Here is a 27562-nt window from a genome sequence, read left to right as displayed (position 1 = left end):
TGTCAGTAACAGGCTCCAAGACACATAGCAAATGGATTAAAAGAATTTATTAAAAAACATAATGTACATATCAGTACAGCGACGCATTTTTCAGCTTAAGAAGCTGTTTCATCAGGTTTGTGTAAAACTATGATCCTGCTTGCTACTTATACGTTGATGCCAACAGTACAAAAAATCTGACGTGCGAAAAAACTGGAACTTCAAATATTGCAACCGCATTAACGTATTCCCCCATAGACTTCAAAGGGGAGTACCTAACCTAACTCCCAGACTCACTCACTAACCCTACCGCGTTTCTTCAAGAGCGCTAAACCCAACATGAAATATGAATATTTCACATTCAATTGCTATTCACATAGAAGAATATGTTATATTTATATGGTTTTATATAGATATATAGAGATATATACAGCAATATCTATCTAAAAATACTTAGAAGATATTCCACTATGTGAAGAACATTGGAATGTGTAATATTTACAATACAGACACAGTTAAACACTTTATTAAATATGAATATTGCATAAATATGATTTTTTATGTTTTCAGCTACTTGACTGCAAAGGGCTCTAATGCACTATATCGATATAGATCAGATCTCTGGTTAATTTTATAAAAGTGCCCCAAATGCCCCCAAAATAGAGTGTCTTTTACTTTTTTTATGAAAAAAAAGTAGCTTTTTTTTCTCATAAAAAATACTGCACTAGGCAGTTTTAGGAGGTGAAAAGTGCCGTCACAGTATATGGGAACTGTGTGTTCCCAGTAAATTTATATATATGTATATGCTTATATACACATATATTTATGTGGTAACATGTGTATATACAATTATTAACACACACACAAATATATATATATATATACACACACACACACATATATATATATATACACACACACACATATATATATATATACACACACACACATATATATATATATATATATATTCATATATATTTAAAATTGCTGTCCATCACTGCACTACTTACCCCCTTTGCTGCGCTTAGGTTCTCTGCCATGTATGATACCAGATATCAGAACGAGGCTCCCATTGAAGTCTATGGAAAAGAGCTCTCATTCACATTGCGCTCCACTTGTAATACCAGCACACATTAGCGTGCTCTGGTATAGTGGTATTACTCAGTGGAGTGCAAATATCACTTTCACAAAAGCGAAATTTAGCGTTCTACTTGTAATCTGGCCCATTATGGGCAAAATTAGCTCAAATTCATATTCATTTTGCACACACATAATGAAACACATTTTTGCACATATCTATTAATAATTCTTTGAGTCTGTGAATCAGCCCTGAGTTGTGGGCTTGCTATGGATAAGGAAATCAGGTCAGACATAAGGACTTATTTGGTCTTAAAGGGATATAAAAACCCCACAATTTTCTTTTTGTGATTCAGACAGATTATACAATTTTAAAAAAGTTTCCAATTTTCTCTGATTATCAAATTTGTTTCTTTCCAATAATATTTTGTGTTGAAGAGATACCTAGGTAGGCATCTGGCGCACTACATGGCAGGGAACTGGATACCATTCTGCAAAACAGCTGCCATAGAGTTCTCCAGAAATGGGCCGGCTCCTAAGCATTTGTCCCTGCTTTTTAACCAAAGATACAAAATGAACAAAGAAGAATTGATAATAGGAGTAAATTAGAAAATTGTTTAAAATTATATGCTCTATCCAAATCATGAAAGAACATTTTGGGGTTTTCTGTCCCTTTAAGGTTTGTGTGCAAATTGTATTGTAAAATAATATTTAATAATTTTTATTAATATTTAATATTTAAACAATGTGCAATGAATTTAGCAATTCTTCATGAGCACTAACCAACCAAATTAGGCCTAAATCGCGAACCATGATTCGCGTTACGCATATTTTACATTTATAGAAAATAACTTTTTATTATTAAATACATATTTCTATATGCGGTAATTTTAATGTAAAATAGATATCTATACCTATATACCTGTAGGAATGGATACACAGGTATAGGTATAAATAGATATACATAGAAAAATGTATTTACAATAAAAATACTTTTTCTGTAAGTGAAGAACATTGGAATGTGAATAATTCGTAACTGCTCTAGGGTTAGCGTGCACATGTTTTTTTCTTCTGCGCTGTCCATTGACTTTTATGGGGAGAAGAAGTCAATGCAGTTGTGATATTTAGTTAGCACAAGTCGGGTTTCGCTTGAGAGCAAACTTTTACTTTCAACTCCTACCCGACGTGTGCAAAAAAGCCTCTGTCTAGAGAAGTTTACACTCGTGCGGTAGCACTAAATAGCAAACCATTTAAAATGTAGAGCCCTAGATTGGATAATATTATATTTAATATTTTTGTGCATAGTTCATTAAAAATGTATTTAATGCTTGTATAAAGTAAGTGAGGGAAATGAACAGAATAAACTGACAAAGACAACCATGAAATGCTCTTTACTTTATTTTGTATACAACACAAATGTAACATTGATTCTAGCAACATTTATTAAACATTTATTAGCTTCACAAATCAATTTAGGGTGTATCATTCTTTTATATCAGAAGGTCATTTTCAATAAAGTTATAAAGGGAAAGAAAAAATAAACTGGAGATTCTGATATTATATTAAAGGAATAGTCAAGTCAAAATTAAACTTTCATGATTCAGATAGAGCATGTAATTTTAAGCAATTTTCTAATTTAATCCAATAATCAAATTTCCTTCGTTCTCCTGGTATCTTATCTATTTGAAAAAGCAAGAATGTAAGCATAGGTTCAGCACCTGGGTAGCGCTTTCTGATTGGTGTCTAAATGTAGCCACCAATCAGCAAGCACTACCCAGGTGCTGAACATAAAATGGGCCGGCCTCTAAGCTTACATTCCAATAAAGATACCAAGAGAACAAAGAAAAATTGATTATAGGAGTAAAATAGTTGCTTAAAATTGCATGGTCTATCTGAATCATGAAACTTTAATTTTGAATAGACTATTCCTTTAAACCATTTTTAGAACTAAGTAGCAGCTACAGTGTATCAGATAAGTATCAACAATCTGTCAATAAAGATTTACAATTCACAAATAGTGAGACGGTTTTGGTTGCAGCCTTTGTCATTCCATTTGCCATCAGTGTACATTTCTACGCACGGTTCTTGCCCTTTACCATTGGGTTCATTTTTTGACCAGTTAGTGTACTTTACAGGTGTTCCATCTAAGTAATTGAATTTGCCAGTCAACAAACCCTCTTTAACGCCCAGAAATGCGTATCTGTTTAACTCCTTCACAAACGTTAGGATGGCGTTGTTTTCTTTGTCATTAACCGGAGTGGCAATTCGTCCTCCAACTGATTCACAGGTGGTTTTGGCAGTGGTAAAATCAACTTCTTTTCCATTGGTGGCCAGTATCTTTCCCCCTACTTTTTGAATAATTTCTTTCAGAAGGAGAGCTGAAACATATTGAAATCATAGTTAAAATTAAAACTATATGGAGAGATTTTGTATCAGCTATTCCTCTGCTGGCACAGCGTGGTAAACCTTCTTGAGATTGTGTGCCCTGATTGGGTTTTCTAAAGAAAATTTCAGTAACTGCCCATGTTACAGTTTAAAATATATATATTACAGAAATAGTTTTCTATTTGCAATCTTTATTTTTAAAGTGCAACAAGGACCCACAATGCTATATGGGATGTACAATAAATAAGGACAAAACCAGGAAAGGCAGACTGGGATTAGAGAGTTCTGAACTTGCAGATCTAAATGGTCGTTGGAGACACTAGGTAGTGGAATAGCTTTTAGTGAAGATAGGGAAGTAGTTTTTGTGAAGGTAGAGGAACAGGTTATCATGAAGGTAGAGGATTAGCTTGTGATGAAGGTAGAGAAGTGGCTTGTGGTGAAGGTAGGGGAATAAGTTGTGATGAAGGTAGAGAAGTGGCTTGTGGTGAAGGTAGGGGAACAAGTTGCGGTGAAGGTAGAGAAGTGGCTTGTGGTGAAGGTAGGGGAATAAGCTGTGATGAAGGTAGAGAAGTGGCTTGTGGTGAAGGTAGGGGAATAAGTTGTGATGAAGGTAGAGATGTGGCTTGTGGTGAAGGTAGGGGAATAAGTTGTGGTGAAGGTAGAGGAGTGGCTTGTGGTAAAGTTAGAGAAGTGGCTTGTGGTAGAGTTAGAGAAGTAGCTTGCACTGAAGGTAGGGGAACAGCTTGTGCTCAATGTAAGACAGCCAATTATAGAGAAAGTATTAAAAGTAGAGGAGCTGCTTGTGATTAAGGCAGGGAAGTATTATTTGGTGAATGTAGGGGTAGCTTATGGTGAAGGTAGATGAGTAGCTTATAATGAAGATAAACACGTAGTTTGTGGTAAAGGTAGAGGGTTAGCTTATGGTGAAGGTAGAGGAGTAGCTTTTGATGAAGGTAAACAAGTAGCTTGTGGTAAAAGTAGAGGAGTAGCTTGTGATGAAGGTAAATAATTAGCTTGTGGTAAAGGTAGAGGAAGCGCCTGTGATGAAGGTAAATAAATAGGTTGTGGTAAAGGTAGAGGGGTAGCTTGTGATGAAGGTAAACAAGTAGGTTGTGGTAAATGTAGAGGGGTAGCTTGTGATGAAGGTAAATAAGTAGGTTGTGGTAAAAGTAGAGGGGTAGCTTGTGATAAAGGTAAACAAGAAGGTTGTGGTAAAGGTAGAGGGGTAGCTTGTGATGAAGGTAAATAAGTAGGTTGTGGTAAAGGTAGAGGGGTAGCTTGTGATGAAGGTAAACAAGTAGGTTGTGGTAAAGGTAGAGGGGTAGCTTGTGATGAAGGTAAACAAGTAGGTTGTGGTAAAGGTAGAGGAGTAGCTTATGATGAAGGTAAACAAGTAGGTTGTGGTAAAGGTAGAGGGGTAGCTTGTGATGGAGGTAAATAAGTAGGTTGTGGTAAAGGTAGAGGAAGCGCCTGTGATGAAGGTAAATAAGTAGCTTGTGGTAAAGGTAGAGGAAGCACCTGTGATGAAGGTAAATAAGTAGCTTGTGGTAAAGGTAGAGGAAGCACCTGTGATGAAGGTAAATAAGTAGGTTGTGGTAAAGGTAGAGGGGTAGCTTGTGATGAAGGTAAACAAGTAGGTTGTGGTAAAGGTAGAGGGGTAGCTTGTGATGAAAGTAAACAAGTAGGTTGTGGTAAAGGTAGAGGAGTAGCTTGTGATAAAGGTAAATAAGTAGGCTGTGGTAAAGGTAGAGGGGTAGCTTGTGATGAGGGTAAATAAGTAGGTTGTAGTAAAGGTAGAGGAAGCGCCTGTGATAAAGGTAAATAAGTAGGTTGTGGTAAAGGTAGAGGGGTAGCTTGTGATGAAAGTAAACAAGTAGGTTGTGGTAAAGTTAGAGGAGTAGCTTGTGATAAAGGTAAATAAGTAGGTTGTGGTAAAGGTAGAGGGGTAGCTTGTGATGAAGGTAAACAAGTAGGTTGTAGTAAAGGTAGAGGAAGCGCCTGTGATGAAGGTAAACAAGTAGGTTGTGGTAAAGGTAGAGGAAGCGCCTGTGATAAAGGTAAATAAGTAGGTTGTGGTAAAGGTAGAGGAGTAACTTGTGATGAAGGTAAATAAGTAGGTTGTGGTAAAGATAGAGGAGTAGCTTGTGATAAAGGTAAATAAGTAGGTTGTGGTAAAGGTAGAGGGGTAGCTTGTGATGAAGGTAAATAAGTAGGTTGTGGTAAAGGTAGAGGGGTAGCTTGTGATAAAGGTAAATAAGTAGGTTGTGGTAAAGGTAGAGGAGTAGCTTGTGATGAAGGTAAGCAAGTAGGTTGTGGTAAAATTAGAGGGGTAGCTTGTGATAAAGTTAAATAAGTAGGTTGTGTAAAGGTAGAGGGGTAGCTTGTGATGAAGGTAAATACGTAGGTTGTAGTAAAGGTAGAGGAAGCGCCTGTGATGAAGGTAAACAAGTAGGTTGTGGTAAAGGTAGAGGAAGCACCTGTGATAAAGGTAAAAAAGTAGGTTGTGGTAAAGGTAGAGGAGTAGCTTGTGATGAAGGTAAATAAGTAGGTTGTGGTAAAGGTAGAGGAGTAGCGTGTGATAAAGGTAAATAAGTAGGTTGTGGTAAAGGTAGAGGGGTAGCTTGTGATGAAGGTAAACAAGAAGGTTGTGGTAAAGGTAGAGGGGTAGCTTGTGATTAAGGTAAACAAGTAGGTTAGGGGTAGCTTGTGATGAAGGTAAATAAGTAGGTTGTGGGAAAGGTAGAGGTGTAGCTTGTGATAAAGGTAAATAAGTAGGTTGTGATAAAGGTAAAGGGGTAGCTTGTGATGAAGGTAAACAAGTAGGTTGTGGTAAAGGTAGAGGAGTAGCTTGTGATGAAAGTTAACAAGTAGGTTGTGGTAAAGGTAGAGGGGTAGCTTGTGATGAAGGTAAACATGTAGGTTGTGGTAAAGGTAGAGGAGTAGCTTGTGATGAAGGTAAACAAGTAGGTTGTGGTAAAGGTAGAGGGGTAACTTGTGATGAGGGTAAAAAAGTAGGTTGTGGTAAAGGTAGAGGGGTAGCTTGTGATGAAGGTAAACAAGTAGGTTGTGGTAAAGGTAGAGGAGTAGCTTGTGATGAAGGTAAACAAGTAGGTTGTGGTAAAGGTAGAGGGGTAACTTGTGATGAGGGTAAACAAGTAGGTTGTGGTAAAGGTAGAGGGGTAGCTTGTGATAAAGGTAAACAAGTAGGTTGTGGTAAAGGTAGAGGGGTAGCTTGTGATAAAGGTAAACAAGTAGGTTGTGGTAAAGGTAGAGGGGTAACTTGTAATGAGGGTAAACAAGTAGGTTGTGGTAAAGGTAGAGGGGTAGCTTGTGATGAAGGTAAACAAGTAGGTTGTGGTAAAGGTAGAGGGGTAGTTTGTGATAAAGTTAAACAAGAAGGTTGTGGTAAAAGTATAGGGGTAGCTTATGATGAAGGTAAACAAGTAGGTTGTGGTAAGGGTAGAAGAGTAGCTTGTGGTGAAAATGGGGAAGTAGCTTGTGGTGAAGGGAGAGAAGTTCTTGTTTGAAGGTAGGAGAGTAACTTGTGGTGAACATTGGGGAGTACTTGTTTGATGGTAGGGAAATAACTGTGGTGAGCACAAGGAGGTGCTTGTGGTGAAGGTAGGGAAATGCTTGGATGAAGGTAGGGAGTAACTTGTGGTGTAGGTATTAAAACATATTTTAATGGTGTAACAGGCGTAGCTTATGGTGAAGGTAGGGGAGTCAATTGTAGTGCTTAAAATATTAACCTCTTAAGGACATATGACAGAATTTTTCCGTCATAAAACAATTGAGCAAACTGAAAGCTGTGTCCTTAAAGGGTTAAGCAAAGCATTGCAATAAACTAAACAGTATGCTGGGGGCTTAGAGTTGGAGTGTTCTACCAGTTATTGCTGACAGTAGTTGTTTCAGATCCCCAGAAAACTGCTACAGAAGTAGTATTCAAAATAAAGGAGTAAGGGATCCTCTGGTAAGGTAACTACAGACCGGTGTGACTTCTGTAGTGACAAAAACTAATGGAAAACTTTTTAATAAACAAGAATAGTCTTCCAGATGGTGTGGTTAGCACAAATACACTAAAGTGAATTAAGACAATTTATTTTATATTTTCGCAGTGACATGATTATAATTCTTTGCATATTTGTTAATATAAATAAGATGTAAAATTGCTACGCCCGCGATAAGGTGCATTAAGAATATATTTTTTATATGAATAGAAATCAGCCAATTATGTCAAATCATCTGCATTTTTGTGTCATTTAAACTTATTTCAAAATATATAGCAGTTTTGCATGTAGTGTGCACTAAATGCTATGTGTCTTACCTCTTTCCAATCTGCTGATTTGATTTCTGAGTTCCAATTGCTGAAGTTGCAATTTCAGAACCAATGTTGCCAGCCCTTAAAAAATTTGAAAAATTACATGAGGTAGTTACAGGATCATTATATTCAAAATTTAACATGTAAAAACGTTACTATTTATGGTAGTGAATCAAGGAAAAGTATAAACTCAGACTATTTTACTTTAACCTATGCGCCTCCTCAGAGTGGTGTTGGAAACCACCTTCGACTGATCCAACCAGGGTGACGGCCGGCTCACTGAAGGGGTCACTGAACTAGTATTTTCTTGTGGAATGGTAATTTTGTTTCGCCAATGTTGTCCACTCCCCACAATCAATGTGGACAGGTTCTCTGGTTGGGAACCTTGCCTGTCTGGACAATGATATATAAGCCCCAAAATGTGTTCCTATGTGTTCTCTTGTAAGACACTGATGGCTGACTGTCAGAATTGATATTTGAATAGCAAAACAAATATTCCCCTTGACATTCAATCTGGTTTTACATTTTTTCAATTGAAGATATATTAAAATTAAAATAATGAATTTAACATTGAAATATTATATTTCAATTGTGATTCCCAAAAACTTACACTGAAACCTTCACCCATGCCTATAGACAAAAGGAGACATTATAAGTTAATTGGTAAAAGAGTTGACAGAAGATTTTGTCTTAAAAAGTATATTATTATTTTTTTGCATGTAATTATATTTTTCAAAATATACTTTGTTTTATAGTCAGTTGATATACTGCAAAAGGAGCACTTAACCAGGAATAATAGCTTAGTAGTACCTGGAAACCTCCTCTTTAGCCCAATTGTGTTTTTTACAGAAAACTTTGCTGAAGTATACCGGTCTGATTCAATCTAAAAAATGAATGGTACCGCCCTGAAATAATAAGCATTTCCCAGGGTGATAAAACACATATATAAAGTAAGAGGAATGTTCAACCAGAGCAGAAACTGGTTCAGTAGCTTGTGCTTTGCTAAATCACCAGCTGTGAGCAGCCTCTTTTAGCTCTTGGGGTCTTCCGTAGGGTGATAACAGGACAAATATGCTTAGAGTGTTATGGCTACACTTTATTGATGAGGCTTATGTACGTGTATACCTGGGGTTGTCATAGCTCTTGTCCAGAGGGGGATTGTCTTTTTTCCGACATGACAAGATATACTGCAGATGAGTTCTCTGTGCATAGGTGACAGTAGGCTGCTCCTGGGGTGGTGACTAGGTTATGGTCAGTTGATTTAACAGATGATGTCATTAGTGAAGTCATGTCTGATATAATCAGTGATGTCATTAATTATGTTATGCAGTTTCCTTAAAGAGGGTCAGGGAGTTTACTTTTATAATGTCCATGTGTGAGTGTGTGTCTGCGTATGTGTAAGTAGTACATATGTGTTAGAGAGTATGTGCGTGTGTATTAATGTATGTGTTTGTGTATGTATGTGTATGCGTGTATTTATGTGTATGTGTATGCATGTGTATATATGTATGTATGTGTATGAATGTATGATTGTGTTTATGTGTATGAATGTATGTATGTGTTTATATGTATGTGTATGTATGTATGTATGTATGTATGTGTATGTGTAAGTTCATATGTGTTAGAAAGTATGTGCGTGTGTATGAATGTATGTGTTTGTGTATGTAGGTGTGTATGTATGTGTATGTGTCTATGTGTATGTATATGTATGTATGTGTATGAATGTATGATTGTGTTTATGTGTATGTGTCTATGTGTATATATATATGTATGTATGTGTATGAATCAATGTATGTGTATGTATGTATGTGTTTATGTGTATGTATGTATGTATGTATGTATATGTATGTGTATGAATGTATGTATGTCTTTATGTGTATGTATGTATGTGTATATGTCTATGTATGTGTGTATGTATGTATGTATTTATATGTATGTGTATGTATGTATTTGTATGTATGTGTGTGTGAGTGTGTGTGTTTATTTTTGTTTCTTACCAGTTAGACTTTTCTCTTCTAATGCTTGTACACCTGGAAGACAATTACTTCCCATAATTCCATCTTTTCCAAGAGTGCCCTTTATTACAACTGGTAGCCCTTTAAAAACAGTATTAAAAAAGTCTAGTTATATTATGAATAAACAGGTAGAGAAAAGATGCTGTACAGGTATTACACACAGTTATACTAAACATAATAGCACCATGCATATCTGGAAAGCTTATCAATAAAGGGATGTGAAACCCAAAAATCTTCTCATTTTATTGGCTGTTCCAATCAGCCAATAGTATTTGAGCTCTCATTCTATTGGCTGATTGGAACAGCCAATAGGATGAGAGCTCAATCCTATTGGCTGATTGAAATCTTTCAGCCAATAGGAATGCAAGGGACGTCATCTTGGATGACGTCACTTGCATTGAAGTTCCAGTTTACAGCGGCGCCTGTAGGAAGAGGATGCTCCACGCCGGATGTCTTCAGGATGGCCCCGCTCCGCGCCGGATGGATGAAGATAGAAGATACCGTCTGGATGAAGACTTCTTGCCGTCTGGATGAGGACTTCTCTGGCTGGATGAAGATGGAAGAGGCCGCCCAGATAAAGACTTCTTGCCACCTGGATGAGGACTTCTTCGACTGAATGGATCCTTCAAGCAGGACTTCAAGAAATGTAAGTGGATCATCAGGGGTTAGTGTTAGGTTTTTTAATGTTTTTTTGTGTGGGTTTTATTTTTAGATTAGGGTCTGGGCATGTAAAAGAGCTAAATGCCCTTTTAAGTGCAATGCCCATACAAAGGTAATTTTCAGGGCAATGGGGAGTTTAGGTTTTTTTAGATAGGTTTTTATTTGGGGGGGTTGGTTGGGTGGGTGGTAGGTTTAACTGTTGGGGGGTGTTTGTATTTTGTTTTGCAGGTAAAAGAGCTGATATCTTTGGGGCAATGCCCCACAAAAGGCCCTTTTAAGGGCCATTGGCAGGGTTTTTTTTTATTTTAGGGGGGCTTTTTTATTTTGATAGGGCTATTAGATTAGGTGTAATTATTTTTATTTTTGATAATGTGTTTTTTCCGTAATTTAGTGTTTTGTTTTTTTTGTAACTTAGTTTTCTTTTGTGTGGTAATTTAGGACTTTTAATAAGGTTTAATAGTATATTTAAATAATTTGAGTAGGGTTAGGTTTTTTAATATGTAATTTATTTAATTTAATTGGTAGTTTAATTTAATTGTAGGATAATAGTTAGGGTAGGTTAATTAGTAGTTTATAATAGTTTATTTTAATTCTACAGGTAAGTTTAAATTTATTTGAAGATAGGGATGTTGTAATTTTAATTTAAAGTTAGCGGGTTGTTAGGTTTAGGGGTTAATAGCTTAATTTAGTTTATGGCGATGTGGGGGGCTGATTGTTTAGGGGTTAATAGGTTTAGTTAGTGGTGGTGATGTGGGAGGCCAGAGGTTTAGGGGTTAATACGTTTATTTAGGTTGCGGCGGGGTCGGGGAGCAGCGGGATAGGGGTTAATAACTTTATTTAGTATAGTGGCAGCGTTTAGTGACAGGGTATGAATAAAGTTTGGAAAAAGCCGAATAGACGTGAGATCGATGACTGTTACTTAACAACAGTCCGATGCTCATCGCCCCGTACTTGGTGCGCGTCTTTTTGCCGGCTTTTTTCATAAATAAGGAGATCGTATTGAGATACGCGATGTTAGGCGAGCGTATTGGTGCTGGCGAATGCAGCATAGTTGACAGCTTGATAGATTTCCCCCTGTATAATGAGTTTTCATATCCATTTAATACAATAGCAATGCTGTAAATTGGACAACTATGCCAGTCTGGGATGTTTAACAACCTCTTCCAACAAAATTGGTTAAGTACCTGAACCTGGCAATCCTGTAACTGTCGGTATTTTTAGGTCATCTTTTCCTGGCAGACCAATCTTTCCTGAAAAAAGTTGTTGCGCGTGACAAGTCACAAGGCACATTGTCACCAACAGAAGAAGCCACTGCTGCTGGTTCATGTTCCTAGAAGAAAAGCAAGAAAATACATTTCCTAAGATTTACCAAATGAGCTTAAGGGATATCCAGCCCCAAAATGTTCTTTTGTGATTCAGACAGAGCAGACAATTTTACAAAAAAAGTTTCCAATTTAATTTTATTATCAAATTCGATTTGTTCCTATTATATTCTTTGTTGAAGAGCTATGTAGATAGGTGTCTGGAGCACTACATGACAGGAAATAGTGCTGCCCTCTAGTGCTCTTGCAAACAGATATCAGTTTTGCAAAAAGGCAATTTTATAGTGCTCCAGACACGTGCACGCTCCTGAGCTTGCATTCCTGCTTTTCAACAAAAGATACCAAGAGAATGAAGCAAATTTGATAATAGAAGTAAATTAGAAAGTTGTTTAAAATTTTCTGTTCTACCTAAATCACGAAGAAGAAAAAAATGTTTGCTTCATGTTCCTTTAACCCCAAACAAATGAGATTATCTGTGAAGCTGAATATAGGAAATATAATATATATATATATAAATGCCCAGTATTGGATAAAGACAGAATGATTTTTTTAAATGTAGCTTTTATTGCACCCGAAGACAAACACTGATATAAGGGATGCAAATCATTTCTGGATGCTGAGATGCACAAAGCATTCTATAGAATAAAAGATATCTATATATACATAGGTTATATTCTCAAATCCTTTGCAGTCATATATTGGGGTCTCAGAACACTAAGAGAATGAGGTTAGCATTATAATCTGTAAAGTAAAAAACAAAAAACAAAGTAATATAAATAAATTAATGGAACATGAACATCAAAATTATAGCTTAAAGATTTTGCTTGGTTGTATAATTTAAAAAAAATATATATATTATATTATTATCAATCATAACTCTTTATCTTAGCCACTGTCATTGTATTAACAAAATATCCAACAGAAATATTAAGATAACAGACTGCAAGTTAGGAAAATCACCCAATTCTCAGACTTAATAAATAGAGAAAGAGTTGTTTTACTATTTATAATTAAAGGGACAGTCAAGTAAAAAGTAAACTTTCATGATTCAGATAGGGCCGGTAATTTTAAACAACTTTCCAATGTACTTTTATCATTACTTTTTCTTTGTTCTCTTGGTATTCTTAGTTGAATGCTAAACATAGGAGGCTCATATGCTAATTTCTTAGCCCTTGATGGCCGCCTCTTATATGAATGCATTTTGATATTTGTTCACAACTAGAGGGCGTTAGTTCATGTGTACCATAAAGGTAACAGTGTGCTCGCGCCCGTGGACTTACCCAGGAGTAAGCACTGATTGTTTAAAAAGCAAGTCTGTCAAAAGAACTGAAATAAGGGGGCATTCTGCAGAGGCTTAGATACAAGGTAATCATAAAGGTAAAACATATTAATATAACTGTGTTAGTTATGCAAAACTGGGGAATAGGTAATAAAGGGTTTCTCTATCTTTTTAAACAATAAAAACTCTGGAGTAGACTGTCCCTTTAAATATTTACTGTCCCTTTAAGTAGTAAAAGAGTGCTGTTGATAAAAGACTGAAAAAAAAACACATTTATGTTATAACACAATAACAATCTTATTATTTATTGTGAAGATCAATAAGAATATGTTGTAGTAACCTTGATCTCAGAGAAAGATGGTATTTTACTGATTGACGTCAAACTATTTAGCTCTTTCCATGGAAAAAATGTTTGTTATATAACTTATCTCCATTAACCTGGCTGAGTCACAAGAAACCAGTTATTTTACTGATACATCAAATAAACAAACAGACAAAAAAAAGTAACTTGCTCATAGACAGAAGTGAGCACCCTTAAAATATCTACAAATCAAATGTATAATAGGTAAGTTGTTTTCTCCCATTGAAATATTCCCACTCTATATCTCAGTAGTAGCAACACAAATCTACAGAGAAGGAATCTGAGTTGGAAGAACTGGCAGAGACTTTAATACTCACGGTTATGGTCTTCAGTGGATAATGTGGGACAGAGGGACCAAAAGCTGCTTTTTAAAGGGTTGAAAATGCCTAATCCTCAACAATTTGAAATTTGATGCTGTCTAATTTTAACATATTTTCCCATAGTTACTTAGGTACCTAAGTGGGCCTGTTATGTGCATTATGCTAAATGTGTCCGTTTGTTAATGGATTTGTGCAAGAAAGTGGCAATTTAGTCACTTGAATGGGCTTTGATGAATTGTGTTTGCCAATACTTGATTATGAGAAAGCTTAAAGAAACCCTAATTGACAATACTGCGGATCGTTTTGCAAGCATTTGTCCCACAGTATTTCAAAGTAAACTAGTAAAGCTACAATATAAAAATCCCATTTTAGCATATATAAAAACAGTGTTGGAAAATTTTAAAAAAAAAATAACATAAGCTTCAAGTTCTCAGCATATAAAATTGTGTTACATGCATATTAAACTATTATTTTTTTATTCGATTCAGAAACACAAAAAGACACTTTTAAATTCACTTCTAAAAAATAGCACTTATGTACAATGTTAAATTCGGGTAGCGAATTGAGCGGGCGGACATAGGCGAATATGAACGCCCCGGTCTGCCCTTGAGTAAAGGGTCAGAATTTGAAATTTAAAGAGATCAAAAACTTAAAAACACTTAGGCCTCCATTACATATTCAGCATCGCCCGCAAAATCCTCCGCCGCCAGATTTTACGCGATTTTGGTATTACATATACGGCGTAGCATACAAGTTACACGCGTATATTTCACCCTTCGGACGTATTTTTTTTACCCATTGACTAACATATAACAGCCGCGCAATTTGGTATCCAATATACAGCGTAAGAACTTATGCGCTCAGAATTCAGAGAATCTACTCCATTCTTATCTCGCCACAAATTTCAGGCGCAGTAACCCTTGCACTGACTAAAAAAGCAACGTAACTCCCTGAAGGCCTAACAAACGCATGAGCAATCACATACACATCAGCCGCAAATCTCAAACAGTTAAACCTCTTCTAAGCATTTATTATTCCTGCCCCTGCAAGTGTGTCAAACCAATCACAAACAGCACAACCTCTCACCTGCAGCCTTAACCCCTTAATGACAACTGACGTACCAGGTACGTCATGCATTAACAAGCAGTTAATGACAATAGACGTACCTGGTACATCAGTTGTCTAACAGAGTGCTGGAAGCGATTGCGATCGCTTCCAGCAGCTCTGAGGGTATTGCAGTGATGCCTCGATATGGAGGCATCCTGCAATACCCCTTTACAAGCCTCCGATGCAGAGAGAGCCACTCTGTGGCCCTCTCTGCAACGGAGTGTCGTTGGTGGGTGGGAGCAAGGCAGGGATGTGGGTGGGCGGCCTGCTAAGGGCCTGTGATGTGGAGGGGGGCGGGATCGTAGGCCAGATCGGAGGCGGCAGTGTCCGGGGGCGCGCACGGACGCGCGCGCGTGTACGTGGGTGGTGGGCGGGCGCGTGCACGGGCGGGAGTGGGTGGGAACTGCTACACTACAGAAAAATGTATTTAAAAGTTGGGAGAAAAGGAGGGATTTAATAAACGATCGAAGGGTTCTGGGGGGTGGGGGTGGGTGTGTGGGGGAAGCTACACTACAGAAAATGGCAAAAAAGGCCAAAAAATAATAAAAGCATATTTATTTTACTAAACTGGGTACTGGCAGACAGCTGCCAGTACCCAAGATGGTGCCCATTAAGTTAGAGGGTTAGAGAACTGTTTTATGGGGGATCTGTGAGGTTGGGGGCTAAGGGGGGATTCAATACAGCAGCATTTGTAAATATGCTATAAAAACACACAAACAAAACCAAATATACCTTTTATTTTAGCACTGGCAGACTTTCTGCCAGTACTTAAGATGTGGGGAACAATTGTGGGGTGGGGGAGGGAAGAGAGCTGTTTGGGAGGGATCAGGGGGTCTGATGTTTCAGGTGGGAGGCTGATCTCTACACTAAAGCTAAAATTAACCCTGCAAGCTCCCTACAAGCTACCTAATTAACCCCTTTACTGCTAGCCATAATACACGTGTGATGCGCAGTGGAATTTAGTGGCCTTCTAATTACCAAAAAGCAACGCCAAAGCCATATATGTCTGCTATTTCTGAACAAACGGGATCCCAGAGAAGCATTTACAACCATTTGTGCCATAATTGCATAAGCTTTTTGTAAAAAAATTTCAGTAAGAAACCAAAAATTGAGAAAAATGTAATTTTTTTTTATTTGAACGTATTTGGCGGCGAAATGGTGGCATGAAATATACCAAAATGTGCCTAGATCAATACTTTGGGATGTCTTCTAAAAAAAAATATATACATGTCAAGGGATATTCAGAGATTCCTGAAAGATATCAGTGTCCCAATGTAACTAGCACTAATTTTGAAAAAAAGTGGTTTGGAAATAGCAAAGTGCTACTTGTATTTATGGCCCTATAACTTGCAAAAAAAACAAATAACATGTAAACATTGGGTATTTCTAAACTCAGGACAAAATTTAGAAACTATTTAGCATGGGTGTTTTTTGGTGGTTGCAGATGTGTAACAGATTTTGGGGCTAAAAGTTAAAAAAAAGTGTTTTTTTTCCATTTTTTCCTCATATTTTATATTTTTTTTATAGTAAATTAGAATATATGATGAAAATAATGCTATCTTTAGAAAGTCCATTTAATGGCGAGAAAAACGGTATATAATATGTGTGGGTACAGTAAATGAGTAAGAGGAAAATTACAGCTAAACGCAAACACTGCAGAAATGTAAAAATAGCCATTGTCATTAAGGGTAAGAAAATTGAAAAATGGTCCGGTCATTAAGGGGTTAAAACACCTGGGTTTATATATGAATTTTGAATAGCGTAATTACGTGTCGCATTTATATTTGAAATCGCGGTTCATTTTTACGAGTTTTAGCCTAATAACTACTCTTTATTGACACTTTCCGTGGACAAAATACTGGTGTAAGTTACTTACGACGACTGAAATGTATATTTGCGCACATTTCAGAAGATCGCCAGTTTGTCCTACTTACGCCAGTTTAGCATCTAACGGCGCAGTATATGTAATACCCCGATGTGCGAGGTGAAATTACGGACGGCCCAGGTTCCCAGGCTTGCGCCAAAACCTGCGCAATATATGTGATCGTGCCCTTACTTCTTTTGTTGTCTCTCTCTCTTTTAATGAAAATGCAAAGACCTGTTAACGTTCTTTAAATATTTTTGTAAAAGATATGTTTGCTTGCTGACTAATTAAGAGAACTCTAACAATTTGGTAGATAGGAATAGGCTTTCATATGCATAAAAAAGTGTATAATATTTTTAAATTTCCCTTTTTAGATACAACAAAGACAACAATATTTTAAATTCTTTTAAAATTATTTAAAATAATTTTTTTTGTATAGTTTCTTTCAGTCTTGGCCTAGATTACAAGTGAAGCGCATGCAGTGGTGCGTTATGTTGTGCTCGGCCTTGCACAAAGAATAAAGCACAATCTGTTAGTAAGTAAATCATCTTAATGTGCCCTATAATTTAATTTACATTTCAAATTGTGAGTTAAGTGCTGCATTCAAGCGCATTAAAAAATACTGATGTAAAATTTAGTGTTTTTCAGACCTGAATTAAACCATTATCACTTTCGAGTTGGCATAACAAAACACATGGAAATTAGACATGTGCAGCCGCGAAAAATTCTATTCAGACCGATTCGAATTTCGGTTCGGATCGATTAGAAAGAAATCGAATGAATTAGTCTCGGATTCATTTGGATTCTTTCGGATTCGTGTGAAATTCGGTTCGGTTCGATTCAGATTTTCGGAATTTCGGCACTGTTAAGTGGGATGTGCTGTGTATTACACTAGTATACTATACAATACTAGTGTAATACATGGCCATCCAAATCCATCCGAATCCATCCGAATAAATTCGAATCGATTCAGATTTATTCGGTAGATTCGGCACTGCCGCAATTCGGAAATTCGAATCAATCCGAATTTGGCAAAATTTGTCCGAATTTCGATTCGGACCGAACCGAATCGCACATGTCTAATGGAAATGCTATTGAAATAGTAGATTAAAGTTATATTTAGACTTAACACTCATTAGAGAAAATAATTATTAATAAAATAAAAGTTTTGTGGCAGAATTAAAGTAATGGTAAGTGACAAGGGGTGGACTAGGAATATTTATTGTGCGCTAGCAATATTAATGCACAGTAGTGCTAAAATTGGGGCGCTCCACTTGTATTTTATTCCAAATCACTCCCGTGCCTACCTCAGTATACTGTCATGGAAACAGGCTTCAAAAAAAAAGAAAGAAGTACGTTTGATAGAGGAAAAATTTATTAGACATTATTTTTTTAATAAAATGCTTTATCTGAATCATGATGTATATGTAATTTTGACGTCACTCATTTTTTATTTTGTTACAATTTACCACTTAACTTTTGATAAATTGTCACAGTCCTTTAAAATTAAAAACTAATATTTAAGTGATTTACACTGTGGTCTGACATTTCAGGTTTAATGCGTTTTTTCATTCCTGTTTAGTTAAATCATCACTTGAAAACATTTCCTAACAGTTTAATCAAATTAAGTTACACAGTCTCTATTGTACGTAATATTTGCTTTTGGATTTTCCCAATATAAGTTACCCTCTTCAGATGATTTCTTCATATTTAAAGCATTAGTTAGAGATTATTTCCTTTTTTTAATGCCTTACAGTAATGCCACATTCTTAAAGGGACTTTTAGCAGTTTGAGGTTGTTTAAATATGTGTAGTTAAAAAACTTTGCAATATACTAGAGATGTACTGTACATTCGGGCTTCGGATTAATGCAAATTCTCCCAAATTTTTCTAATTCATCAAGTCATCCAATACATGAACAGCCGAATACATTACTGGACAAAACAGACAAAGAACAAATGATTGCTTGATTAAATCGATTTGGTAATTTGTGCCTTTGGTGCTAAAAAAGGTGCAGTAAGAATGGAAAGGAGGCATATTGCTTTGTTAATCAGGTCCATTGTTTGTAAAGATGTACAGGATTTCTGAGCATTCATGTATCCATTGTTCCCCTGTCCAATCCTGCCACAGTATTACTAATGACTGATGTTAGTGACAGCCAGTCATGCACTAAATCTTGGATTTTAGCTATACAGGTTTGTCCAATCAAGCCTTAACCTAAAATAGGGAGGTGGGAGACTAGAGGAGGCTCAGACAGTTTTAATCTCTTTGGACTAGAGCTATTGGAACATGCAGTTGTGTGACTTTTAAGCTTCTGTGAGCTAGTCATTGACTAAAATTCAATCAGAGAGTTGTATGTTCTGTTAACATTGAAATCCTATAGTGTAAGATTTTTTTTTAATATTAGTTGTCTATATTTGCTCTTCCCATTAGAAATAACGGTAACATATCAAAATCCAAGATTAATCTAAAAATGAATGCACACATGTAAACGAAATTCGTCTGAAACAATGATTGGAAAATTCTGAAACAAATCTTTCAGTTAAAAGTAATTTTTCACCCACACACATGTCTACAAAATTATTTATTTTGCCCCTTTTTTCCTTTAATTTAACGTTAAAATTTATTTTGGATTTCTCATTTCAACTCAGTTTATATAAACTAATGAGTACTGTGATTTGGAAGTTAGGTTTTTGCATTATGTATGTTTTCTGCTGAGTACAGTTAGAGACAGATATAAAAGAGTTAATAAAAGCAGCGTGCAAACAATGCTGTATGGAATAATAGGATTGTGAAACTACCTATCTAACAGAGTTTCCGCATAGCCTTTGAACACTTTTTTTGTGTGCCTGTTTTATATCTGTACCTAATTGTCCTCAGCAGAAGAGATAGACAGGGAAAAATGTACGTTCCAAAAACTAAACCTTTATACTTAAAGGGATACTAAACCCCATTTTTTTCTTTCATGATTCAGATAGAGCATGCAATTTTAAGCAACTTTCTAATTTACTCCTTGGGGCCAATTTAAGAAGCTGTGAATGCAGCAGTTTCCACGCGAGCCATTAGGCTCACCAGAATTATAAGTTAAGAAGCAGTGGTCTTAAGACCGCTGTCCCTTAACTTATCTGCCACCTCTGAGGCAGCGGACAGCAATCATCCCGATCAGATATGATACAAGGGGGCAGCATTGCACAAGCTTTTTACTAGAAATGCTTGTGCAATGTTAAATGCCGACAGCATCATGTCCGCCCACATCTTAATAAATCTGCCCCATATTATAAAATTTTCTTCATTTTCTTGCTATCTTTATTTGAAAAAGCAGGAATTTAAGCTATGGAGCCGGACCATTTTTGGTTCAGAACCCTGGATAGCGCTTGCTGATTGGTGGGTACATTAATCTGCCATCCCTAACATAATCGCCACCTACCTACATTTACTAACCCCTAATCTGAAGCCCCCAACGTCGCCGCCACTATACTAAATGTATTAAACCCTAAACCTAAGTCTAACCCTAACACCCCCTAACTTAAATATAATTAAAATAAATCTAAGTAAAAATTCCTTTCATTAACTACATTATTCCTATTTAAAACTAAATACTTACCTATAAAATAAACCCTAAGCTAGCTACAATATAACTAATAGTTACATTGTAGCTATCTTAGGTTTTATTTTTATTTTACAGGCAAGTTTGTATTTATTTTAACTAGGTAGAATAGTTATTAAATAGTTATTAACTATTTAATAACTACCTAGCTAAAATAAATACAAAAGTACATGTAAAATAAAACCTAACCTCAGTTACAATAACACCTAACACTACACTATAATTAAATAAATTAACTAAATTAACAAAAATTAAATAAATTAAATTAAATTAGTTAAAGTACAAAAAAACAAACACTAAATTACAGAAAATAATAAACAAATTACAAGATATTTAAACTAATTACACCTAATCTAATAGCCCTATCAAAATAAAAAAAGTCCCCCCAAAATAAAAAAAATCCCTAGCCTAAACTAAACTACCAATAGCCCTTAAAAGGGCCTTTTGCTGGACATTGCCCCAAAGTAATCAGCTCTTTTACCTGAAAAAAAAATACAAACAACCCCCCCAACAGTAAAACCCACCACCCACACAACCAACCCCCCAAATAAAATACTATCTAAAAAAACCTAAGCTCCCCATTGCCCTGAAAAGGGCATTTGGATGGGCATTGCCCTTAAAATAAAAATAAACCCTAAGCTAGATACAATGTAACTATTAGTTATATTGTAGCTAGCTTAGGGTTTATTTTATAGGTAAGTATTTAGTTTTAAATAGGAATAATGTAGTTAATGATAGGAATTTTTAGTTAGATTTATTTTAATTATATTTAAGTTAGGGGGGTGTTAGGGTTAGGGTTAGACTTAGGTTTAGGGGTTAATACATTAAGTATAGTGGCAGCGACGTTGGGGGCGGCAGATTAGGGGTTAATAAATGTAGGTAGGGGGCGACGATGTTAGGGACGGCAGATTAGGGCTTAATAATATTTAACTAATGTTTGCGAGGCGGGAGTGCGTCGGTTAAGGGGTTAATATGTTTATTATAGTGGCAGCAACGTTGGGGGCAGCAGATTAGGGGTTAATAAATGTAGGTAGGTTGTGGCGACATTGGGGGCGGCAGATTAGGGGTTAATAAATATTATGTAGGTGTCTGCGATGTTGGGGGCAGCAGATTAGGGGTTCATAAGTATAATGTAGGTGGCAGCTGTGTCCGGAGTGGCAGATTAGGGGTTAATAAATATAATGCAGGTGTCGGCGATGTCGGGGGCGGCAGATTAGGGGTTAATAAATGTAAGGCTAGGGGTGTTTAGACTCGTGGTTCATGTTAGGGTGTTAGGTGTAAACATACATTTTATTTCCCCATAGGAATCAATGGGGCTGCGTTACTGAGTTTTACACTGCTTTTTTGCAGGTGTTAGACTTTTTTTCATCCGGCTCTCCCCTTGATTCCTATGGGGAAATCGTGCACGAGCACGTACGACCAGCTCACCGCTGACTTAAGCAGCGCTGGTATTGAAGTGAGATATGGAGCTAAATTTTGCTCTACGCTCACTTCTTGTCATTTATATAGGTTGTAAAAACCTATAATACCAGCGCTGTATGTAAGTGAGCGGTGAGAGAAAACTGCTTGTTAGCACCGCACAGCTCAAAACATTTCATTACTTGTTGCGTTAATTTAAGAACGATAAACGAATGTCCCTTTAACAAAAAAACAATAAACTCATTACAAATAAGAAAATAAATTAGCTGATTTATTTATGCGGTTAAAAAAAACCCTTAAAGGTACAGTCAACACCAGAATTTTTTTTTTTTTTTAAAGATAGATAACCCCTTTATTACCCATTCCCCAGCTTTTGCATAACCAACACTGTTATACTAATACACTTTTTACCTCTGTGATTACCTTGTATCTATGCCTCTGCAAACTGCCCCTTAATTTTAGTTCTTTTGACAGACTTGCAATTTAGCCAATCAGTGCTCACTCCTGGGTAACTTCACGTGCATGAACTAATGCCCTCTAGTGGTCAAAATGCTTTCAGATTAGAGGCAGTCTTCAAGGTCTAAGAAATTAGCATATGACCCTGCTAGGTTTAGCTTTCAACTAAAAATACCAAGAGTACAAAGCAAAATTGGTGATAAAAGTAAAGTGGAAAGGTATTTAAAATTTACATTCCCTATTTAAATCATGAAAGTTTGTTTTTGCACTTGACTGTCTCTTTAACCCCTTAATGACCGGACCATTTTTCAATTTTCTTACCCTTAATGACAATGGCTATTTTTACATTTCTGCAGTGTTTGTGTTTAGCTGTAATTTTCCTCTTACTCATTTACTTTACCCACACATATTATATACCGTTTTTCTCGCCATTAAATTGACTTTCTAAAGATACCATTATTTTCATCATATCTTATAATTTACTATAAAAAAAATATAAAATATGAGGAAAAAATTAAAAAAACACACACTTTTTCTAACTTTTACCCCCAAAAGCTGTTACACATCTACAACCACCAAAAAACACCCATGCTAAATAGTTTCTAAATTTTGTCCTGAGTTTAGAAATACCCAATGTTTACACGTTCTTTGTTTTTTTGCAAGTTATAGGGCCATAAATACAAGCAGCACTTTGCTATTTCCAAACCACTTTTTTTCAAAATTAGCGCTAGTTACATTGGGACACTGATATCTTTCAGGAATCCCTGAATATCCCTTGACATGTGTATATTTATATTTAGAAGACATCCCAAAGCATTTATCTAGGCCCATTTTGGTATATTTCATGCCACCATTTCACCGCCAAATGCGATCAAATAAAAAAAATTGTTGACTTTTTCACAATTTTTTTCACAAACTTTAGGTTTCTCACTGAATTTATTTACAAACAACTTGTGCAATTATGGCATAAATGGTTGTAAATACTTCTCTGGGATCCCTTTTGTTCAGAAATAGCAGACCTATATGGATTTGGCGTTGCTTTTTGGTAATTAGAAGGCTGCTAAATGCCGCTGCACACCACACGTGTATTATGCCCAGCAGTGAAGGGGTTAATTAGGGAGCTTGTAGGGAGCTTTTAGGTTTAATTTTAGCTTTAGCGTAGTGTAGTAGACAACCCAAATTATTGATCTAGGCCCATTTTGGTATATTTCATGCCACCATTTAACCGCCAAATACGATCAAATTAAAAAATAACTTAAATTTTTCACAATTTTAGGTTTCCCACTGAAATTATTTACAAACAGCTTGTGCAATTATGGCACAAATGGTTGTAAATGCTTCTCTGGGATCCCCTTTGTTCAGAAATAGCAGACATATATGGCTTTGGTGTTGCTTTTTGGTAATAATAAGGCCGTTAAATACTGTTGCGCACCACACTTGTAATATGCCCAGCAGTTAAGGGGTTAATTAGGTAGCTTGTGGGGTTAATTTTAAGCTTTAGTGTAGAGATCAGCCTCCCACCTGACACATCCCACCCCCTGATCCCCCCTGATCCCCCTCAAACAGCTCTCTTCCCTCCCCACCTCACAATTGTCACCGCCATCTTAAGTACTGGCAGAAAGTCTGCCAGTACTGAAATAAAAATATATTTTTTTATTTTTTTATTTTTTTGTCATACAGTCTGCAGTGATGGATCTCCCCTTACCCCACAATATCCCTGATCCCCCCATACATCTTTCTAACCCTCCCCCTCTATCTATTTGCCGCCATCTTGGGTGCTGGCAGCTGTCTGCCAGTACCCATTTGCTCCCCAAAATAGTTTTGTTTACTTTTTTATTATAAAATATTTGTTTTCTGTAGTGTAGCTGGCCCCCCTAAATAATCTACATCTCTCCCCCTCCCAGATCCCTTACTAAAAAACAGAGATGCCCCTGCATCTACATTGATCTTGTTTTTTTTACAAGTTGTCGCAACAGCCGCACTGGGTAACAGAAGCAGGATATTATCCGATCGGTTGGGGAATCAGTGCCTAGGGGTATAACTATTAAAAGCAGCTCCCACCCACCAACTAAGTTATGCACATAAATAGCCGATGCAGATGGGGCCACAGAGTGGCCCTTTCTGCATCAGTATGTGAAATGGGGGATTGTAGTGATGCCTCAATATTGAGGCATCACTACAATCCCTTGTAAGCAGCTGGAAGCGATCATGATCGCTTCCAGCACTTCAGACAACAGAGTACGTACCAGGTACGTCAACTGTCATTAAGGGAAGTTTTTTCTATGACGTACCTGGTACGTCCTCTGTCATTAAGGGGTTAAATGTAAAAAAGGCTTAACAAATTTACACCATTCAATAGCTATACATCAATGTCCTTGTCAGTTAATTGATTCTGGTGTCAGCCAATAAGTATGTATGCTTCATTTGTGTTCTTGGACAATCCTGAATCCATAAAAAATTTTTTTTTAAAAATAGAAATGTATCTTTTTCTGTGCTGCTGGCTTGCAGTATTATTGATAGCTACTATGTTAACTTTATTTAAAGGGATAGTAAAAAGATAGATAATCCCTTTATTTACTATTTCCCAGCACTGTTATACTGTATTAATATACTTTTTACCTCTGCAATTACCTTGTATCTAAGCTTCTGCAGACTGCCTCCTTATCTCAGATCTTTTGACACTTACATGTCAAGCAATTTTTGCTGAATCTTAAATAACTCCATGTGCACGAGCACAATATTATTAATATGAAACAGATGACCTAATGCCCTCTAGCTGTGAAAAAAATGTCAACTTCATTTAGATAAGAGGCGGCCTTCAAGGGCTTAGAAATTAGCATATGAATCTACCTAGGTTTAGCTTTCAACTAAGAATAACAAAAGAATAAAGCAAATTCGATGATAAAAGTAAATTAGAAAGTTGTTTAAAATTACATTCTCTATCTGAATAATGAAAGTTTCATTTGTACTTTACTATCCTTTTAAGGTTACGCTGCTGCCCAGCAGCTCGTTTGCTTTGCTGAAGATTGTTTGCATAAGAAATAGCAAACAAATTCTTTTTTGTTGACAGTGAATTCTCAACCAATATTCTACAAAAGGAAAAAACTTGTTTCATGTTAAATGATTTTGTCTGTGCAGGTCTAGTGCAAAGCTAATTTGTAACGTGGTTATACTAAACACTTATAGGGGCCTATTTATCATATGTCTGTCGGACCTGATCCGACAGTGCGGATCAGGTCCGACAGACATCGCTGTGAGCTGCTGGTGCTGGTTGGTGGATACCAAATATTGTAAATACTACACAGTTTCTGCTCAATGGATTAAAAGAATCCGCTAAGAATAGCTGTACTCACATAAGCAGGTGACCAAACGCAATTGTATCAAACTTTTTTCAAAGTCAATGACTAACGTAACAATATTGCACAAAGCGGGGAAACAAATATTCACTCCCTTCTTCTAGAGAGTGCGACATAATATGAAACGTACATTTTAATGCAATATTGTAAAGCGCTGATGAAGGCAAACAGTTTAGTCATCTGTAAAGGGCATTACGCAACTGAAATACCTAGATATATAAATAATATAATAATTACAAATTTACACTTTAGATTGGGATATTCTTAACACTTTTTAAAGTAATAATATTATAAAGTTACTTTAGTCCTCTGTTCACCTATAAGACAAAAAAACATGTTTCGTGGTCATTTCACAGCTCCAGTCCATTTGCTGACCTATTGGTGACTCGTGTTTTGCCTCACAGGTGCAGCAATATTATGGTGCAAATACAGCAGAAAAGCGTTGCTAGCTTGTGCTCATGTAATTGCTTTTCTGTAGAAAAGGCAGAAGTTAGTAAAGCTGGATAAACTAAACTCAATGCAATGGAGAGAGTGAGGGATGTATTTTGGCCAAGGCCAATAAGGCACTTGCCTAGGGCGGCAGATTGGGAGGGGGCAGCACACTTTAGGTAACGCTGAAGTCAGCACTTATTGGCTAAAATGCCAGCCGGTCAAAAAAACTGAGTTAATGTGGCAATCTGTTGTTATGCAAAACTGGGGAAGGGGTAATAAAGGGATTATCTTTCTTTTTAACAATAACAATTTTGCAACAATGTTATACATTAGCAAGAGCACTAGATGGCAGCACTATTTCCTGTCATGTAGTACTAATCTTATACATTAGCAAGAGCACTAGATGGCAGCACTATTTCCTGTTATGTAGTACTAATGTTATACATTAGCAAGAGCACTAGATGGCAGCACTATTTCCTGTTATGTAGTACTAATGTTATACATTAGCAAGAGCACTAGATGGCAGCACTATTTCCTGTCATGTAGTACTAATGTTATACATTAGCAAGAGCGCTAGATGGCAGCACTATTTCCTGTCATGTAGTGCTAATGTTATACATTAGCAAGAGCACTAGATGGCAGCACTATTTCCTGTCATGTAGTACTAATGTTATTCATTAGCAAGAGCACTAGATGGCAGCACTATTTCCTGTCATGTAGTACTAATCTTATACATTAGCAAGAGCACTAGATGGCAGCACTATTTCCTGTTATGTAGTACTAATGTTATACATTAGCAAGAGCACTAGATGGCAGCACTATTTCCTGTTATGTAGTACTAATGTTATACATTAACAAGAGCACTAGATGGCAGCACTATTTCCTGTCATGCAGTACTAATCTTATACATTAGCAAGAGCACTAGATGGCAGCACTATTTCCTGTTATGTAGTACTAATGTTATACATTAGCAAGAGCACTAGATGGCAGCACTATTTCCTGTTATGTAGTACTAATGTTATACATTAGCAAGAGCACTAGATGGCAGCACTATTTCCTGTCATGTAGTACTAATCTTATACATTAGCAAGAGCACTAGATGGCAGCACTATTTCCTGTTATGTAGTACTAATCTTATACATTAGCAAGAGCACTAGATGGCAGCACTATTTCCTGTTATGTAGTACTAATGTTATACATTAGCAAGAGCACTAGATGGCAGCACTATTTCCTGTCATGTAGTACTATTGTTATACATTAGCAAGAGCACTAGATGGCAGCACTATTTCCTGTCATGCAGTACTAATCTTATACATTAGCAAGAGCACTAGATGGCAGCACTATTTCCTGTTATGTAGTACTAATGTTATACATTAGCAAGAGCACTAGATGGCAGCACTATTTCCTGTCATGTAGTACTAATCTTATACATTAGCAAGAGCACTAGATGGCAGCACTATTTCCTGTTATGTAGTACTAATGTTATACATTAGCAAGAGCACTAGATGGCAGCACTATTTCCTGTTATGTAGTACTAATGTTATACATTAACAAGAGCACTAGATGGCAGCACTATTTCCTGTCATGCAGTACTAATCTTATA

The 27562-nt window shown here is 36.5% G+C and overlaps 1 protein-coding gene across 1 annotated transcript in view; it reads right to left on the bottom strand.

Annotated features, from left to right (window-relative positions):
• Positions 1-2980: 2980 nt before the first annotated feature.
• Positions 2981-27562, bottom strand: part of LOC128639849 (pulmonary surfactant-associated protein A) — a 111164-nt gene continuing 86582 nt past the window's right edge. Inside the window, exons 2-5 of the mRNA XM_053692063.1 lie at positions 11622-11767; positions 9760-9858; positions 7769-7843; positions 2981-3437 (exon numbers count right to left, since the gene is read on the bottom strand). Coding sequence (XP_053548038.1) covers positions 3061-3437; positions 7769-7843; positions 9760-9858; positions 11622-11763 — 693 coding nt within the window. The 5' untranslated portion in view covers positions 11764-11767 and the 3' untranslated portion in view covers positions 2981-3060. The remainder of the gene's footprint in view (positions 3438-7768; positions 7844-9759; positions 9859-11621; positions 11768-27562) is intronic.

Source organism: Bombina bombina, chromosome 9 (assembly GCF_027579735.1).
Source record: "Bombina bombina isolate aBomBom1 chromosome 9, aBomBom1.pri, whole genome shotgun sequence".
NCBI lineage: Eukaryota > Metazoa > Chordata > Amphibia > Anura > Bombinatoridae > Bombina > Bombina bombina.
The sequence above is the reverse complement of the archived record's forward strand: the minus strand, read 5'-3'. Positions and strand labels throughout refer to the sequence as shown.